Source organism: Chiloscyllium plagiosum, unplaced genomic scaffold (assembly GCF_037043375.1).
Source record: "Chiloscyllium plagiosum isolate Xiang-an unplaced genomic scaffold, Cpla_swu_hap1 HiC_scaffold_10, whole genome shotgun sequence".
Taxonomy (NCBI): Eukaryota; Metazoa; Chordata; class Chondrichthyes; order Orectolobiformes; family Hemiscylliidae; genus Chiloscyllium; species Chiloscyllium plagiosum.
The window spans coordinates 117,102,996-117,121,488 of record NW_028270148.1 but is presented as its reverse complement, the minus strand read 5'-3'; the positions used below and the strand labels follow the sequence as shown (position 1 = coordinate 117,121,488).

The window sequence follows — 18,493 nt, the reverse complement described above, 5'->3', positions numbered from 1 at the left end:
AGTTATAAAAGAGACCTAAGGAGCAACTTTTTCACACAGTGGGTTGTATGTTTTCATGCTGTACATCTATGACTCTGACTCTAATTGCAGAAAAGACATAGAAAATGTAGGAATATGTAGTTTAGCATTGCTAAACTGATGAAATCACATCAATAAAGTGCATTGTAAAATTTCAGGATATTCAATTAAAAAGGGGTATGCCTTCATTGAATCTGTGTACTTTGTTTATGCATTTCTTTCTAACATTGTTGCTGAAATAACCATACTGAATAAGCTGAAATGCTGTTTTTGCCACAGGAAGTGTTTGAGCTGTTTTGATTGGATTTTTTTTACTGATTTGCAGAGTAGTTTGCACTTCTGGCACATTTTTGTAAAATTGTCTCCCACTTGCATTGCAGCACAGCAGAAACACACAAATTTCATATAAAAGTGTAGGCGGAGCAACTAAGATATTCAGCATTTTATATGAATTGAGCAATTAACCATTACACTAACTAGTTGTATTTTAATAGCTCCTTGTAAACTAAAATTAGACAATTTTCTTGTTCAATTTAAAATCTTTTGCTCATCCTAATTTGCTTTTCTTTGATTAGTTAGGCTCTAAATGCTTCAAATCACTTTGAATTAATTTGCAAGCGTTATCATCTCATTTACCTTCTAACAGTATCTTCTTGCAACTAAGAGTCCAGTCCAACCTTACTGCTTTTCTAAATGATTCGGAGATGCCGGTGTACAAAGTTTAAAAATCACACAACACCAGGTTATAGTCCAACAGGTTTAATTGGAAGCACACTAGCTTTCGGAGCGACGCTCCTTACAATCACCTGATGAAGGAGCGTCGCTCCGAAAGCTAGTGTGCTTCCAATTAAACCTGTTGGACTATAACCTGGTGTTGTGTGATTTTTAACTTTGCTTTTATCAAGTGTAATTACTTCAGACTGTTTATACATTATTTATTATCACTTCAGCATTGTCAAGTTTTCTTGATTGTAATGTTTATAATTGGTTAGTCTCCTATCAAATGAGTGACCGTATTTCTGATTTTTGAGCTTTGTCACCACTGTTGCTCTGCGTTTTGCAGTTTGGACATGTTTGTGCAGGCAAGATGCACCTTTCCAGGGCTTTTCACTTTGACTCTTAGAATGGGAATTGGCAAACTAACTGTGCAGGTAGCTCTGGAACAGAAATGCAGGGTTATAACAAGTTCTGTCAGAACATCCTTTATATTTCATTTTCTTGTGATTTCTCTGAAGATTTTCTTTAATTCCAAGCGCTGTTTTGAATATGTTAAAACAGAATTAGTCTGTTTTCTGTTAATCTGTTTTATTTATAAAGAATAAACTAACATTGCTTTTTTATCAGTGTTATGTTTGTAGCTAAATGATGAATATTAATAGTGAATATCTGAGACAAAATTGTTTTGTTCTTGTCCAGTTATATCCATCCTTTAACTCTACTTCACCTGAAAACTAGTATTAGTCTTGATTTTTGTGTATAATTCTGCAGAAGATCAGTATTTATCTGGAAAGATTTACTTGTAGAATTCAGTTATTTCTTTCAAACAGAGTTGTGCATTTGCTTATTTAAATGGAAAATTAAGTGTTTTTAGTTGTCGTATTTGTCCCTAGTTTCACATGGAAAGTGTATTGTGGGATATCAATATTGTGTACTGTCAACTTCCAGCATGCTTATGTTTTATACTCATCTGATTAGCAATGAATATAGAAGGGAAAAGTACTCTAGATGCTGGAATCTGTACTAAAAGCAAAGAATGCTGGAGATCATGGCGGGTCAGGCAGTATCCATAGAGAGAGAGTGCAAGCTAACGTTTTAAGTCTAGATAACTCTTCATCAGAGCTCTGATCTTGGCTGGAAATGTTAGCTTGCTGTCTCTTCCCATGCATGTACTGTCTAACCCAATGTGATCTCCAGCAATTTTTGTTTTTGGTAACAGTGGTTATGTAATATTTTTATCCCAGATATGAAGTTTTAGGTTTCTAATATTCTTAACTTCTCTCCTTCTCTTTAGGTCTTACAAACTGAGGGGAAACATCATGGAGCCAGATGTGATTAGGATGTATTCTTCTTCACCTCCGCCACTAGACGATGGAACTGAAATTGATGATGAGTTTGGTGAATTTGGTGGTTTTTCAGGAGTTGGTAGTTCAACGCTTGATTATTCTGACTTTGACTTAGAAGATCACCATGGGAATTTTATGCCCCCGAACCATTTTGTGCCTGGCCATGCATATTCCAGTCATCCAGATGGGTTTGCTGACTTTCATTCAGCAAGTACCAGTAAAGGCAAAGTCTTTCTTTCAGATTTCGCCAGACCTGCAGAAGAAATGTTAAATGACATGACTATAAGTACTGATAAGGATGTAATTCTATCAAAACCTTCAATAAATGTTTTTGATTGTACAGCAACAGAACAAACAATGGAATCCATGAAACTGACAGAAGTAGCTGCTAGATTTGATAGTCTGGCCAAGGATGCTCGTGCAATAGATTTAGAATCAGAAGAGTTCAGCAATGATAAAAAGGCCAATCCAGAAATTCTGACAAATGGGTACCCAACAAATGATAGAACACACTCTCAGGGAATAGAAAGTATAGTCAACACAAATGATCAAAATGCACAAACAGCTACAAATGCTCACATTTCCAATCTCTGGTCAGAGTCCATGCCTGGACCAATTGAGGACTTTACAGAGTTCTCCGCATTTTCAAATGTTAAAGAACCTGATTTAACAGGAGAAACATCAAGTATATCTCTATCTACTATCAGCAAAGTGCCACTCAAAGGAGAACATAATGTTGGCAATCATTCAGCTTTGGGGGAACTACCAGATGTTCAAGTCAGTTCGAACTTTACAGTGGCTGGTGATAAGCTGAAAGTTGCTTCAAATGGCATGGGTGGGACTGGGACAAATGCAGCCATAGAACACACCCAGTGCCACTCCTCTGACCGTAGTACTTCAGCTGACACAAGCTTTCCTAATCATGACTGGAGTTCATCAAAACCAATGGAGCATAATGAAATTCAGAACCAAAATGCTGAACAACCAGTTCATGAATTTTTGGGAATAGTGAAAGAAGCCATTAACATAGAAAGTTCAGAGGTTCAATTAAGGGCAGATCAATCATATAGTGAAAAGCAAGCTGGAGCAGAAATAGATTTGGAAATCTGTACTCCGAATGAGGAAGATGTTGGTGTTTGTTCAGACAGTGTTGCACATAGAACCTCCATGATTGAGCAAGACCATGCAGTCAATGGTGAGCCACTGGTGACTGATGGGCAAAGGACAGAAGGAATTGAGTCAGATCACTTTGAAATTTCAAGAAGCAAGTGCTTAGGCGATGTTGATTTTGCTGCTTTTAGTCCAGTGTTGAATTCCGCTGCTGTGGATGATGTTGGAACAGTAAATATGCATTGTAGAAACTCTGACAACAAAACATCCTCAAAGTTGGCAACAGAAGAGTTTGCTACATTTCAGGAAGCTGGTGTTAAAGAAGCATTTGGTGACTTTGGCAGTATGGGTGCTGACTCCCTACAAACATTTGCTAATTTTTCTGAATCTCCAGCAGAAAAGGATGTTCAAACAGAACTTGCTGTTTATCATGAAGGTGGCCTGGAGTTTAGTGAGCATGGAACTACCACCACAATTACAAAGACAGATGATGAGGATTTTGGAGAATTTGGGTCTATTCAGGAAGGTAACAATGAGTCTGAGTTTGCAGGATTCAAAAGTGATGAAGACTTTACAACTGAGCAAGACACTGAGTGGAATGCTTTTGGGGATTCGGTGGCTGAAAGTACATCGTGGGCATCCTTTGGTGAAGAACAGTCTGTTGGTGCCTTTAAAGAAGAAATTAGCCAATGCAGCAGGACAGAAGTTGCCCTATCAACTGTCAAACATTTAACTGGCTGGGTAGACTCTACTCCTGTTCACCACATTGGAGAAGAAATGACAATTAAAAATACAAGTTCATTTGAAGAACCTCTGTCACAAGTAAGTGTTGCTGATTTTGAAATGTTGGCACTTGAACAGCAAATCAATCAACTTTGTTGATTTTGTTTGTTTTAAAGTATTGATACATACAAATATTCAAAGTTTGAGAAGATTTGTAGCTCAGGTGCTCGTTGTTGTGGTTCTGTTCGCCAAGCTGGGAATTTGTGTTGCAGACGTTTCGTCCCCTGTCTAGGGGACATCCTCAGTGCTTGGGAGCCTCCTGTGAAGCGCTTCTGTGTTGTTTCCTCCGGCATTTATAGTGGTTATCTGCCTTTGCTAAAGTGTCAGGATAGCCACAAACCACTATAAATGCTGGAAGAACCAACACAGAAGCGCTTCACAGGAGGCTCCCAAGCACTGAGGATGTCCCCTAGACAGGGGACGAAACGTCCGCAACACACATTCCCAGCTCGGCGAACAGAACCACAACATACAAATATTAATGTTTTAAAACTCTGCATCAGTTTCTTTTGCTTTTAATTGCAGTTTGACGAGCAACCTGTACGAAGGCCCCAAAGCCAAGCTTTATATTTGAATATGAGGGGCTATGCAACAGTAGTTGAGAACAGTTCACCTAATAGTTTTAACCACTTGCTGAGGGAGAGTACTGAAAACAAATGCTGGAGATCATACCGGGTCAGACAGCATCCATGGAGAGAGAGCAAGCTAATGTTTCGAGTCTAGATGACTCTTCAGAGGTTGTTTGACTTCTATTTGTGTAATAGGGAAATTAGGATCTGAGAATTGTGGATGCAAAGTTCGTCTTGCCAGTGTGGATTACTACAAAACTGCACTGACATGCTGTATCTCCAAATGCATTATGAAGACTTATTAATTAGTAATTTGTAGTATTGTGAAAGAAATTGACAATTGAGCCAGCAAAAGTCTCCAGATGTTTGAGAACATCACCCATGGTATTTTATAATGTTTTATGGGTCAGATCTTCTGAAATATGAGATATGTACAGATGTCAGTTAGGATAAAGCTGCTTGTTGAATAATCAGTCTAACAGAGAATGTACCTGCCTCGTGGGCTTCAATGTTTTCGATGCGCAGAGGCGGGGCAAGAATGTGTCTTTGAGGTTTCATTTAAACTACAGATTATAACATTGCTGATTGTTTTCTGCTCTGCACTTTTCTAATTGTATATTGTGAATTTGAAGTTAAGGCCTCCACTGAGTCAAGAATGAGTTGGAGTGCTTGCTTCAGGGAATGTTATCTGCCTTTGCTAAAGTGTCAGGACAGCTACAAACCCTGAAGTTGAGATTCAGTTAATGCTGACTGCTGAGACAATGTGAAGCAAAACAACTTTGCGTCGATTTTGCATTTGCAGTCTAAATGCACTATCAGAAGTGAGATCAGAGGTATGAAACACGAGTAGAGTTAGGATTTTGCAGCTGAGAGGTAATGAATAGAAAGGTAAGGTATTACAATGAATCTCTCAATTGTTTAAACTGCAGCGGGATTATTTTTGATCATTTTCTTATGGAAGATGAGTTATAGCTAAGCAAAGGGGCAGAAAAGGTTCACAGGATCTTGAAGAGTTCAAATCTAGCAAAATGGTGTGTGTAGATTGTCAAATTGGTAACGGGATCATAAATATTGCATTAATGCTGGAAACATAAATAGGAAAGTTATAGAATTCTTCAGCACAAGTGGTACTAAAATTTAACTGTAGAGTCATAGGGAGATACAGCTTGGAAACGGACCCTTTGGTTCAGCTCGTCCATGCCAACTAGATGTCCTATATAAATCTAGTCCCGTTTACCAGCACGTGGCCCATATCCCTCTAACCCCTTTCTATTCATAGTCATATTCATATACCCATCCAGATGCCTTTTAAATGTTATAATTGTACCAGCCTCCTCCACTTCCTCTGGCAGCTCATTCCATACACGCACCACCGTCTATGTGGAAATGTTGCCCCTTAAGTCCCTTTTAAATCTTTCCCCTCTCACCATAAACCTATGCACTCTAGTTTTGGACTCCCCCACCCCAGGGAAAAGACCATGTCTATTTACCAAATCTATGCCCCTCATGATTTTATAAACCTCGATAAGGTCACCTGTCAGCTTCTGACGCTCCAGATAAAATAGCCCCAACATATCCTTCTAACTCAAACCCTCCTAACTCAAACCCTCCAACCCTGGCAACATCCTTGTAAATCTTTTCTGAACCCTGTCAAGTTTCACCATGCCCTTCATATAGGAGGGAGGCCAGAATTGTGCACACTATTCCAAAGTGGCCTAATCAATGTCCTATGCAGCTGCAATATGACCTCCCAAGTCCTGTATTTTGTGGCAATCTGCAGCACATAAAATGACTGTTTGTTTGGCTTATATGTGTCTATACCAGTCAGAAACAACAACCTTGCTATTCTAATCGCATGAAAAAAGTGAAAAGTCAATAAAAAGGGAATGGCAAATGTTTGATGGAATGGGCAAATAGCTCCAGTGCTTATCTCCAAAAGAGATATTCCAACCATTGCCCCTTGACATTCTATGGTATTACCAACACTGACTCCCACTATCAACATTTTGGAGGTTACCTGCGTTTGTAGACTGAGTGCGACAACAGGGCAATTTTCCACACTATCTGTGACAACCGGTGTTGTCATTGCACTGCAAAAATCTGCTAGGGGTATCATCAGTTCTGCAGCTAGGATGTGATTGGGACCCATAGTCTTTGTTGTATTGAAGGCACTCTGCCATTTCTTGATGACACAGTGGGAATTAAATTCATTGAAGATTAGCGTCTGAGATTGTGGAGGGTTTTGGAGGAGCTAAAAAGAATGATCACTGAGTAATTCATGGAATGGTTGTAGGTTGTGGTTAATGTTGCTGATTACTCACTGCCCCTCATTGCTGCCCAGGTTTGAGTTCCAAATCGCAAGGTTAGCAGATGTTGTCATTGTGAAAATGGGCACATTCCATTTCTCCATTGTGAAGATGGAATTTGATTTCTACAAAAACCTGTGGTGGTTCTTTAATTGGGTTCTGATGTCTAGCTGGCAGCGAAGTGCTTAATCTTTCTTTGGTGGCATTGGAATGGCAAATGCAACCACTGGGTAGATGGGATCCAGTGGTGATTCCACTCTTGATCAGTTATGTGGCTTAAGGGCAGCAACGAATGCTCACTGGGGCGGGGGCTCTTCTGGTGCATGGTAATGTCCCTGCATCTGGACCAGGAGGACAGTAACATCTCCTTCAGAGGGCTGAAGATAGGGAGTGAAACTGCTTCCTTCTAATTTGGACATATGGATGCTTGTGTTTTATATCTCCTGTTCTCGTGCATTCATTTTTCTCCTGGGACCCTTGCTGATATTTGTGAGCTTTTTTTGTTTTTTTGACTTTTAGTCCACAACTGTTTACTCCATTTCTATTCCCTTATTTTGTACCTGGATATGTTTCAACCCAAATGATTGGGGGGGGGGGGGGGAAGAGAAGCATGTGGGATCATGCTTGTCAGGGGCTGAAAGTAAAGGGCCTAAGTCTTATTCCACAGAGAATGGGACACAACACTTTCTCAAAGAGAAGGGGTTGAAGCTTGATTATTTGCAGCTAATTGAGGGAGGATGGTGGAATGGCAGATGAATAGTTGCTAAAAGACTGGCTCTAAAACTTGCCATGGATGAGAAATCTCTGCCACTCAAGTTAGTATTGTCTGCTTGTGCTTAGCGCTGTCTATGGTTGTTGACACTTTCTATTGCTGCTGTTTTCTTTTAATGCTCAGCTTTGTATTTTTAGAGATGTACTGCGTTTTGACTTCTGTCTATTCCCATTAAGTCTCTTCCTTCAGTTCAGCTTCAAGTATTTTCCACCTGAAATCGAATACTTTAGATATTTGTGAGCAGACTTTCCATAAATAGTTTTCTAAATTTTTGTTTTTAAGTTAAAGATTTAATGTTTTCTGATCCAACTAAATGACCACTGTCTTTAATGTCCTGATTTCCATTAATCTCCGATTCCCATGCTGCTCCTCTTGCAGGTTATGCTCTTTGCCGTCAGAAATTTGAAAACCTGTGCTGTTATGTAGTTAGCCATCATTGGGTAACTATTTCAAGTAATATTACACCTCCTAACTTCAAATTATGCTAACTAATATTGTCTCTAAATCTGCGCTGTTTTGAAGTAAACAGGCTAAGGTTTAATCCCTTCATGAGTTCTGATTGTGGCTGGCTGGGCCATCATTCATCACCTATTCCTCATTGTCCTTGAAGATGGTGGTAAGACACCTTGAGGTGCTAGTTTTATGCCCAGACTCTTATTAGGGATTTTTAACCCAGTAACAATTACTAAAAAGTGATTTACTTCCAAGTGACAGCCAAGGATGACAAGTGACATGGGGAGCTTATGGGTAGTCTGCAGCCATTGTTCTTGTAGATGGTAGAGTTTGCCAGATGCTATTGGTGGAATCTTAACGCATTTGTGCTGGTGGCGAAGGGAGTGAATATTTCAGGTGCTGATCAAGTATGCTACTTTGTCCTGAGTGATGTCAAGCAGCTTGAATTGGCTGGATAAGCGTAGAACTCTTTTAGCCTATCTCAGTGAATACAGTTCTTCAAGTGACTACATTGTAGGACAGAGTAGAAATCTTGCAATCAAATGAGTTCCTAGAGTGTATTTGGGGCAGCTTCTCCGAACAGCATGCTATGGAGCTACTTGAGCAAGCTGTTTTAGACCTGCTAATTGATCACTGCCTTTGGTTGTGAATCCTATCAGATTGAAAGGATCCGTTGGAGAGGCCGTTAAAGGCAATGAGGAATTTACAAGAGCAAGGGGGTATGATGGATGGTAATTATAGGAAGGGGAGTGGGGGGGAAGCCTCACATGCACATAGATGGGTTAACTCCAGGAAAGGTAAGAGAGGTAGGCCGGTAGTGCAGGAGTCTTCTGTGGCTATCCCCATTTCGAACAAGACTGCTGTTTTGGAAAATGTAGGGAGTGATGGCACAAATAGTCAAGTTTCTGGTATTGTGACTAGCTCTAATGTAATGAGAGGTATGTTGGGTTCTAAGCGATCAATTGTGTTAGGGGGCTCTCTAGTCCAAGGTACCGACAGACGTTTCTGTGGCCAGCAGTGAAAAATCAGAATGGTGTGTTGCTTCCCTGGTGTCAGCATCAAGGATGTCTCAGAGGGTGCAGAATGCCCTCAGGGGACCTGCAGGAGGCCATTGTACACAGTGGAACCAATGACATAGGAAGGGAAAAGGTTGAGATTCTGAAGGGAGATTACAGAGAGTTAGGCAGGAATTTAAAAAGGCGGTCCTTGAGAGTAGTAATATCTGGATCACACCTGGTGCTATGAGCTAGTGAGGGCAGGAGTAGGAGAATAGAGCAGATCAATGTATGGCTGAGGAGCTGGTGTATGGGAGGAGTTGAGAACAAAGGTGAGTCAAACAGTCAGGGCAGGCAGGGACAAGGTAGGACTAATAAATTAAACTGCATTTATTTCAATGCAAGGGGCCTAACAGGGAAGGCAGATAAACTCCGGGCATGGTTAGGAACATGGGGCTGGGGTATCATAGTAATTACAGAAATGTGGCTCAAGGATGGACAGGACTGACAGCTTAATGTTCCAGGATACAAATGCTACAGGAAGGACAGAAAGGGAGGCGAGAGAGGAGGGGGAAGTGGCCTTTTTGATGAGGGATAGAATTACAGCTGTGCTGAGGGAGGATATTCCCGGAAATACATCCGGGGAAGTTATTAGGTGGAACTGAGAAATAAGAAAGGGATGATCACCTTATTGGGATTGTACTATAAACCCCCTAATAGTCAGAGGGAAATTGAGAAACAAATTTGTAAGGAGATCTGTTATCTGTAAGAATAATAGGATGGTTATGGTAGGGGATTTTAACTTTCCAAACATAGACTGAGACTGCTATAGTGTTAAGGGTTTAGATGGAGAGGAATTTAAGTGTGTAGAAGAAAAGTTTTTGAATTTTTCTGAAAATTCAGTATGTGGATGTACCTTCAAGAGAAGGTCACGTTTTGCATCTACTCTTGGGAAATAAGGCAGGGCAGGTGACTGAGGTGTCAGTGGGGGAGCACTTTGGGGCCAGTGACCATAATTCTATTAGATTTAAAATAATGATGGAAAAGGATAGACCAGATCTAAAAGTTGAAGTTCTAAATCGGAGAAAGGCCAATTTTGACGGTATTAGGCAAGAACTTTCGAAAGCTGATTGGGGGCAGATGTTCGCAGGTAAAGGGACGGCTGGAAAATGGGAAGCCTTCAGAAATGCGATAAGAATCCAGAGAAAGTATATTCCTGTTACGGTGAAAGGAAAGGCTGGTAGATATAGGGAATGCTGGATGATTAAAGAAATTGAGGGTTTGGTTAGGAAAAAGAAGGAAGCATATGTAAGATCTAGACAGGAGAGACCGAGTGAACCCTAGAGTATAAAGGAAGTAAAAGTATACTTAAGAGGGAAATCAGGAGGGCAAAAAGGGGACATGAGATAGCTTTGGCAAATAGAATTAAGGATAATCCAGAGTTTTTATAAATACATTTAAGGACAAAAGAGTAACTAGTGAGATAATAGGGCCCCTCAAAGATCAGCAAGGCAGCCTTTGTGTGGAGCAATATGGGGGAGATACTAAAGTATTTTGCATCAGTGCTTACTGTGACAAAGGATATGGAGGATATAGAATGTCAGGAAATATATGGTGACAGCTTGAAAAATGTCCTTATTACAGTGGAGAAAGTGCGGGATGTCTTGAAACGCATAAAAATAGATAAATCCCCAGGATCTGATCGAGTGTATCCTAGAACTCTGGGAAGCTTGTGAAGTGATTGCTGGGATAGACCAGATCTAAAAGTTGGCAGTTGGCTAACGTGGTGCCACTGTTTAAGAAGGGTGGTAAGGACAAGCCAGGAAACTATAGGCCAGTGAGCCTGACGTCGGTAGTGGGCCCACTACATTTGATCATTTTATATAAATGATTTGGATGTGAGCATAAGAAGTATAGTTAGTAAGTTTGCTGATGACACCAAAATTGGAGGTGCAGTGGATAGCAAAGAAGGTTACCTCAGGATTACAACAGGATCTTGATCAGATGAGCCAATGGGCTGAGGAGTGGCAAATCAAGATTAATTTAGATAAATGTGAGATGCTGCATTTTGGGAAAGCAAATCTCAGCAGGACTTATACACTTAATGGTAAGGTCCTAGGGAGTATTGCTAAACAAAGAGACCTTGGAATGCAGGTTCATAGCTCCGTGAAAGTGGAGTCGCAGGTAGATAGGATAGTGAAGAAGGCGTTTGGTATGCTTTCCTTTATTGGTCAAAGTATTGAGTACAGGAGTCGGGAAGTCATGTTGTGGCTATACAGGACATTCATTAGGCCACTTTTGGAATATTGCATGCATTTCTGGTCTCCTTCCTTTGGGAAGGATGTTGTGAAACTTGAAAGGGTTCAGAAAAGATTTACAAGGATGTTGGAGGATTTATACAGGTCAGTTGGAAATGCTCACAGCAACTCTGCTTCATCTACTACCAACACCACCACCACCACGTTACCCCAGGGACAATGGTAGGATTAGATCGTCCTCTGAGATAATACAAATGTAAATGCCCTAATCCTGGGGAATCGTTATGCAGCCGACTTCGTGACTCAGTGATTCCCCAAAACAATGCCGGTGTGATATGTCCTAGCTTCGGGGTTGGTGATTAAAGCATTTCTGAATGGAAGAGATTGAATGGTCGTTTAATTTGATAATAGTAGGGGAGTAGTAGTAAATGACTGTGTCTAAATGGAGGGGAAATCGTCTGCATTCCTGTCTGAATGTCGTCCCCACCCAATTCCAGAATGTTCAGTCAGTGCAGTTTAACCCTTTAATATTACATGAATATCCAGAGAGATATTCCAATGTAATCTTTTAACATGACATACTTGCCCAAACATTGCAAAAATTGCTAACTATTCTGCTAACCATTTAAATATTAATAGTTTGCAATTCTAATATTTGTTTAATAAATTAATTTTAATGAGAGCACTTAATTCACTGATTCTGGAGAAATGCTTTGCAATTCATTAGTTAGGTACGACATCACCTTGAATCAGACTAACCCATTGGGATTAGATGCTTGTTGCACTGCTACAAGTCCAATTGCTAACTGTAAGATCCATTGCTTGTATTATCAGATGTCAGGAGTCCTATTGTGCTAAATCTCAGTATTCGTCTGTTATCATCTTTGTTGCTGGACCCAGGACCCTTCCTATACTGTTGTGCCCCAATATGGCTCAATTCATTTATTGTGTCTGGCAGTATTTGGTTTCAAAAGCTAGGTGATACTGTTTTGTACTTGAAAAGTGTTTGTATTGTGGAGATGAGCGCTGAATCACCCTCGATCCCATGCCTCTGTATTTTGTGCAATAGCCTACTGTGGGTAACCTTATCAAACACCACTGAAATCCATATACACCACATCAACCACTTTACCCTCATCTACCTGTTTGGTCACCTTTTCAAGAACTGAGTAAGGATTGTAAGGTGCGACCTATCCTTCGCAAAACTGTGTTGACTATCCCTAATCAACTTATTCTTTTCTAGATAATCTTAAACCCTATCTCTTATTACCCTTTCCAACACTTTACCCACAACCAAAGTAAGGCTCACAGGTCTATAATTATACAAGGTTGTCTTTATTCTCCTTGAACAAGGGAACAACATTTGCTATCCTTAAGTCTTCTGGCACTATTCCTGTAGACAATGATGACATAAAGATCAAAACCAAAGGCTTGGCAATCAGCAGTAGCTGGTCCTTGAATAGGCTCCACATTTCGACTGTGCCCATCCCCTGCAGTTTCCTTCCCCATCCTATGCATCCTAAGTATTGCCTAATTGCATCTTCATTGCCATTCTGCGGTATACATCCATTCCTTTCCATCACTGTGACCTCTTTTCTGTTTTCTGCCCCATTACAAGCCTCTCCCTCTCAGACTTCTCTACCATCCCTGTCAATAACAAACTGCAAACATGTTTTCTGTCTACTGTACCCTAAAGTTAGTAACCTCCTTTTCTTTTCTTAACATTCTATTACCCTAAATCTGCCATATCTTGCCACTGCCTATTGGTGAAACCTGCCCTAGTTAATCTTTATCTTATGTGCTTTGATCTAGCTGTAAGCTGGAAAGCAAATAAGATACTGAGTTGGGTCTGATGATATAGGGAACTGTAAAGAGAAAACAGAATTGAGAAAATCTTGGAGGGAAAAATGAAGATTTATCAAATTTTACATTGCTACAAGTGCTCAGTAAGTCATTTATGGCACCCTTTGAGGACAGTGTCATGTTGGATCATGACAAGTGAGCAGGTGCAAAAAGATTTACCAGGATATTGTCTGGATTGGAATGTATTAGCTTTAAGTAGAGGTCGGACAAACGTGGATAGTTTTCGCTATGGTATTGAGACAGAGGGGCGATCTGATTGAAGTATATAAAATTATGACCAGCATGGATAGGCTGGAGAATAGAAGTCTTTTTCCCAGCGTGGACATGTCAAATACTAGAGGCATAGGTTTAAGGTGAGAGGAGTAACGTTTAAAGGTGATGTGCAAGGAAACCTTTTACACATGGGGCGTTATAGGTACCTGATAATCACTGCCAGGAGAGGAGGTCAAAGCAGATACATTAGCAAAGTTTGAGGCACTTAGACAGGTGTACAGTCAGGAAATAGAGGTATCCAGACCATGTGCAGACAGATTGAATTAATTTATGATGGCATCATGCTTGGCACAGACGTAGTGGGCCAAAGGCCCTGTTTCTATGCTGTTCTACGTTCAAAATACAGGCCTGAAGAGGTTAGCAATCAGTATTTGTTGCAGTAGATCGGAGTTTGAGGTCTTACATAATGTGGGAGGGATGGGCTGGCAATGCGGGATTGAATCTTGGCCCTTGTGAATGGACATTGCAGACATTTCTGCTTTAAAAAGGCCCTGTGTTACTAAACAGCTTTAGACACCAAAGACCTGACTTTGATAATTCACTTGTCACCCTATACCAGCAGCCTGAGAGAACCTTAACTCACCTTGTACTGCTGACCCAATTTTGTTGCTCAAAATGCCCTGCATCTTCCATTGGGCCACGTGGCTTGATTTTCTCTGCAGCACCCTTTCCCCCAAACACCCACCATCTCCCAGTTAAAAGGAGCTAAACAAAGACGACAGATGGTAAGATTCCTCCTTGAATGCCAGCTAACAGTTGCGTGTCTGTGACGCATCCTTTAGTTGATTGTAATGCCCAAGAGTTCTGCTAAAACATAGTGTTGTATGAGGCACTCATGCATCTGAGACTCCTGTCATACTTCCTGCGTCACATTTTGGGATCTGTATACGCACAAGTCTGTTACAGTTGTGGTGTTTAAATTTCATGTTCACAAAGTAGTAACAGAGGAAGAAGTAGGAAATGTATTAATCAGATACTAAAGCCATAAGAAAATGTTATGTAGAAAAATGAAGTTTCCATATCCATAATTACAAGAAAGTAAAATTGAGGCAAATTGCCATAATTAATTTTTGAAAATCCTTCTGCTTGCCATCATAGTTTTTCCTCCAAGATGAATATTTCTTGCAGGTTAGTTTTCTAACATTTTATAAGCCCGAGTGTTGAGTTTGTGGTGGTTGTTCATTCCATCAATCTCAACTGCACAACCCAGGATGGCAACAAAACAAAGATTCCAACAGCATGTCTTTAGCTTCCAAATTTTAAAAGAGAGGACAAGTCAGTTAATGACCATGCCAGAGCACTGGTCCTCTAATAGAGTTTAAAAGAGTGAGGTGATCTTATTACAACCCACAAGGTCCTTATACGGCGAATTAGAAGTACTGAGACGTGTTTCCCCTGGATGGGGAGTCTAAATCGTGGGATGTCTTTCACTCAATGAAATTCACTTAACTTTAGAGTTCTGTACCCCACAGCATTGTGTACTTACATCACTGAATATATTTAAGGCTGAAATAGGCAGATTTTTGGCCCTTCAGGACATTGAGGATATGGAGATTGTCACTCTTGATTCCATTTTTCTACCCAATCAGCCAGGATTGTCTTGAATGGTGAAGCAGGCTTGATGGGCCAAATGGCCTACTCTAATTTCTTAATGTCCTTTTAACTCCAGTCCCTCATATCCCAAAGGAAAGCAAATTATTTTTGTTGGAGCAACAAAAGTGAATGGAAATATTTGATATGCAAAGAGCAAAATTAAGATTGAGCTTTAGTAAGTTGATTTTAAAGGCAAAAATGCACATGCACCATGCTAGTTAATCTGAAAGAACAGGGAGTCATCCGAACTTAACCAGTGTGGTAGCTGGAAAAGGTTAGACAGAAGTTCTTAGAGAAGGTCTTTTTCTTTTGAAATCTATTCTCAGTTGGTTCCGGGAATTCACTTCTCTTAATCTAATGAATAGAGGAAAATATGTTTTGAATCTGCCATTCAATGAAGAATTTCCCTCCTAGTTTGGATCAGTCCTGTTTTAGATGTTGCTTTCTTTGAAAAGCAAAATCTTTTTTTTGGTAAAAGCAATGAAATTTTGAAATCTTCCAAATGTAGATTGACATGTTTAATTTCATTTTTAATTGTGTGTAATGAGCATATGTTTTATTATTAAAACCAATTCAACAATCTTCTGTTTTTTTCAGTGAGCAACCCATGCTTTTATCAAAGAGTAAGGATGACCAATGATCTAATTTGGAGCTGATTTTCCCAGCTAGGATTATAACAGTATATCCTTAAGTATGGATATCAAAGTCTCTTACATTCGAGAAGTGGTGTCACCCATGCTCCATAGAATTGTAGAAATACTTCCTTATTCTTTTACTCCTTTGGTTCCAGCCCATCAGAGATCTGGAAATAGAGGCTGGTATGTTGTTTTTAGCTGTTTTAGAGTGGGACATTTATGCCAGGGTGTGGTTCCTGACTCTTGTCCTGGAGTTGGTGATAGATCTGGAGGTAAAGTGATGCAAATGACCAATAGTTCCTTGATCTCTTGCCAAAGTAAGCAATGCTCATTGTGAGCACAGGGCTTGAAAAGCCAGCATTGCCTTGAAGAGCCAAATGACCACCACCTGTGCCACAATGACCCTTACTCTGTTGAAAATTGACTCACTCACTTGTGGCGCATACTTTCGTATCTGCTTCCAGAAAATCTAATTTGCAGAGAAATCAGGAATCTATATTGTAGCTGATGGTGTTTTTTTTTGTCCTTTTGTAAACAAATTGACTGTAACTCTGAGCCTGATTATATTGAGTCCACTGCTAAAGTGTTGATATTGTATTCCTGCTTTGCTGAATGGAAGCTGTACTTGGAATGGCTAGGAAAGTGTGAACCAAACACGCTCAATCCGCCATGGATTGGCAATACCAAAGCAAAAGACTGGAGATGCTGCCAATATGAAACAAGAAGATTTTAAAAAGGTGCTGAAAATACTCCTGAGGCTGGTAGTTGCTGGAGAGAAACAGTTAATATTTCAGGTCAATGAATTTTAATCAGAATTGGTAAAAGTTAGAAATGTATTAGATTTTCAACAATGAAAAGACCCAAACAAAGTATCTGTGATTAGGTGTAAAATGACATAATTATGCAAAAGGAATGGAAATGGAGCCAGCAAGGAAGTGAAAGATGTGTCCTGGGGAGGTGTGAAATGCTGAATGATTAAACACCAAAAATGTGCCACCTGAACATCAAGCTGAGTATTTTCACTATTACCTTCATACTTCCACAGTGGCTTGAAGCATCCTGTGACAAATAGCTAGTCCCTTAATTGGATTAAAATGTACTTTGTGCATCTGGTTACACCAGAGAAGAAGATAATTCAGACTAATGCCAACTGTTGCTTGCTTAATGCAGGTGTCTTTGCTAAAGCGTCTGGAGCGAGTTTTCCAAACTTGTTTTTCTCCAGTGCCAGCTGTTAAAGTCACCAAAGAAGAAATCTGCTCCCTAGGGCAACTGCTGCAGTCTGGACTGGAAAAGGGAGACCAGGTCAAGGCAAACAATGGGTAAGACTGTGAACAAGTACATAAATTGCTGAGGGTTCACTTGAAATAGCTTGGTAAAAACATGGTTAAATGCACTGAAAATGATTGATTAATCTTATTATGAATAAAAGCTCTAAAAATTGAGCTGATGAAGATTCAACTGAAATGTTCTTTGCATACTGCAGCAACAAAAATTTGTTAAATCCAAATGTGTACTTGCTGAAGCCAATATAAATGAAAATCTGTAACAAAATCTACTCTAATCAGACTATTTTAATCAAAGTGCTTAATCAGCTGAGTCATGTGTTTTATTGTGCTGAATTGCTTTATTATTTCTTGTGGATCATGCAGGGAGTTGTTATCTTTGTGGACCGAGCTACAAGATATGGAAGATGCTCACGGCCTGAGATACCAGTGGGGTGGTTCTCACAGCAACAAAAAGCTTCTAATTTCTCTGGGAATTGATACCAGAAACATCGTAAGTTAATGGGATTGGGTAATAAAGGAGAATTGTGTTAGAGCTTGACTGCACCTTCCAGACCCGTCGCTACAGTGAAGGTGGTGTTTGGTATACTTCCCTTTATTGGTCAGAGTATTGAGTACAGGAGTTGGGAGGTGATGTTGTGGCTGTACAGGACATTGGTTAGGCCACTGTTGGAAAATTGCGTGCAGTTCTGGTCTCCTTCCTATTGGAAGGATGTTGTGAAACTTGAAAGGGTTCATAAAAGATTGACAAGGATGTTGCCAGGGTTGGAGGATTTGTGCTATAGGGAGAGGCTGAACAGGCTGGGGCCATTTTCCCTGGAGCATCAGAGGCTGAGAGGTGACATTATAGAGGTTTATAAAATTATGAGGGGCATGGATAGGATAAATAGACAAAGTCTTTTCCCTGGGGTCGAGGAGTCCAGAGTAGAGGGCATAGGTTTAGGGTGAGAGGGGAAAGATATGAAAGAGACCTAAGGGGCAACTTTTTCACGCCGAGGGTGATACGTGTATGGAATGAGCTGCCAGAGGAAGTGGTGGAGGCTGGTACAATTGCAACATTTAAGAGGCATTTGGATGGGTATATGAATAGGAAGTATTTGGAGGGATATGGGCCGGGTGCTGACAGGTGGGACTAGATTGGATTCGGATATCTGGTCAGCATGGACGGGTTGGACCGAAGGGTCTGTTTCTGTGCTGTACATCTCTGACTCTGACTCTACTGCCACCTAGAAGGGCAAGGGCAGCAGAGGGTGGTGGTGGAGGGTTTGCTTTTCAGATTAGAAGCTTATGACCAGTGGTGTGCCACAAGAATCGGTTCTAGATTCACTGCTTTTCATCATTTATATAAATGATTTGGATGTGAACATAGGAGGTATGGTTAGTAAGTTTGCAGAGGACACCAAAATTGGTGGTGTCGTGGACAGTGAAGGAGGTTACCTCCGAGTACAATGGGATCTTGATCAGGTTGGCCAGTGGACCGAAGCGTGACAGATTGAGCTTAATTAGATAAATGTGAGAT

General features: G+C 40.4%; 1 protein-coding gene across 1 annotated transcript in view; it reads left to right on the top strand.

Moving 5' to 3' along the window:
• LOC122553133 (aftiphilin) overlaps positions 1-18,493 on the top strand; it is a 56,544-nt gene that overhangs the window by 14,877 nt on the left and 23,174 nt on the right. The window contains exons 2-4 of the mRNA XM_043696696.2: positions 2,030-4,013; positions 16,862-17,010; positions 17,341-17,467. Coding sequence (XP_043552631.2) covers positions 2,055-4,013; positions 16,862-17,010; positions 17,341-17,467 — 2,235 coding nt within the window. The 5' untranslated portion in view covers positions 2,030-2,054. The remainder of the gene's footprint in view (positions 1-2,029; positions 4,014-16,861; positions 17,011-17,340; positions 17,468-18,493) is intronic.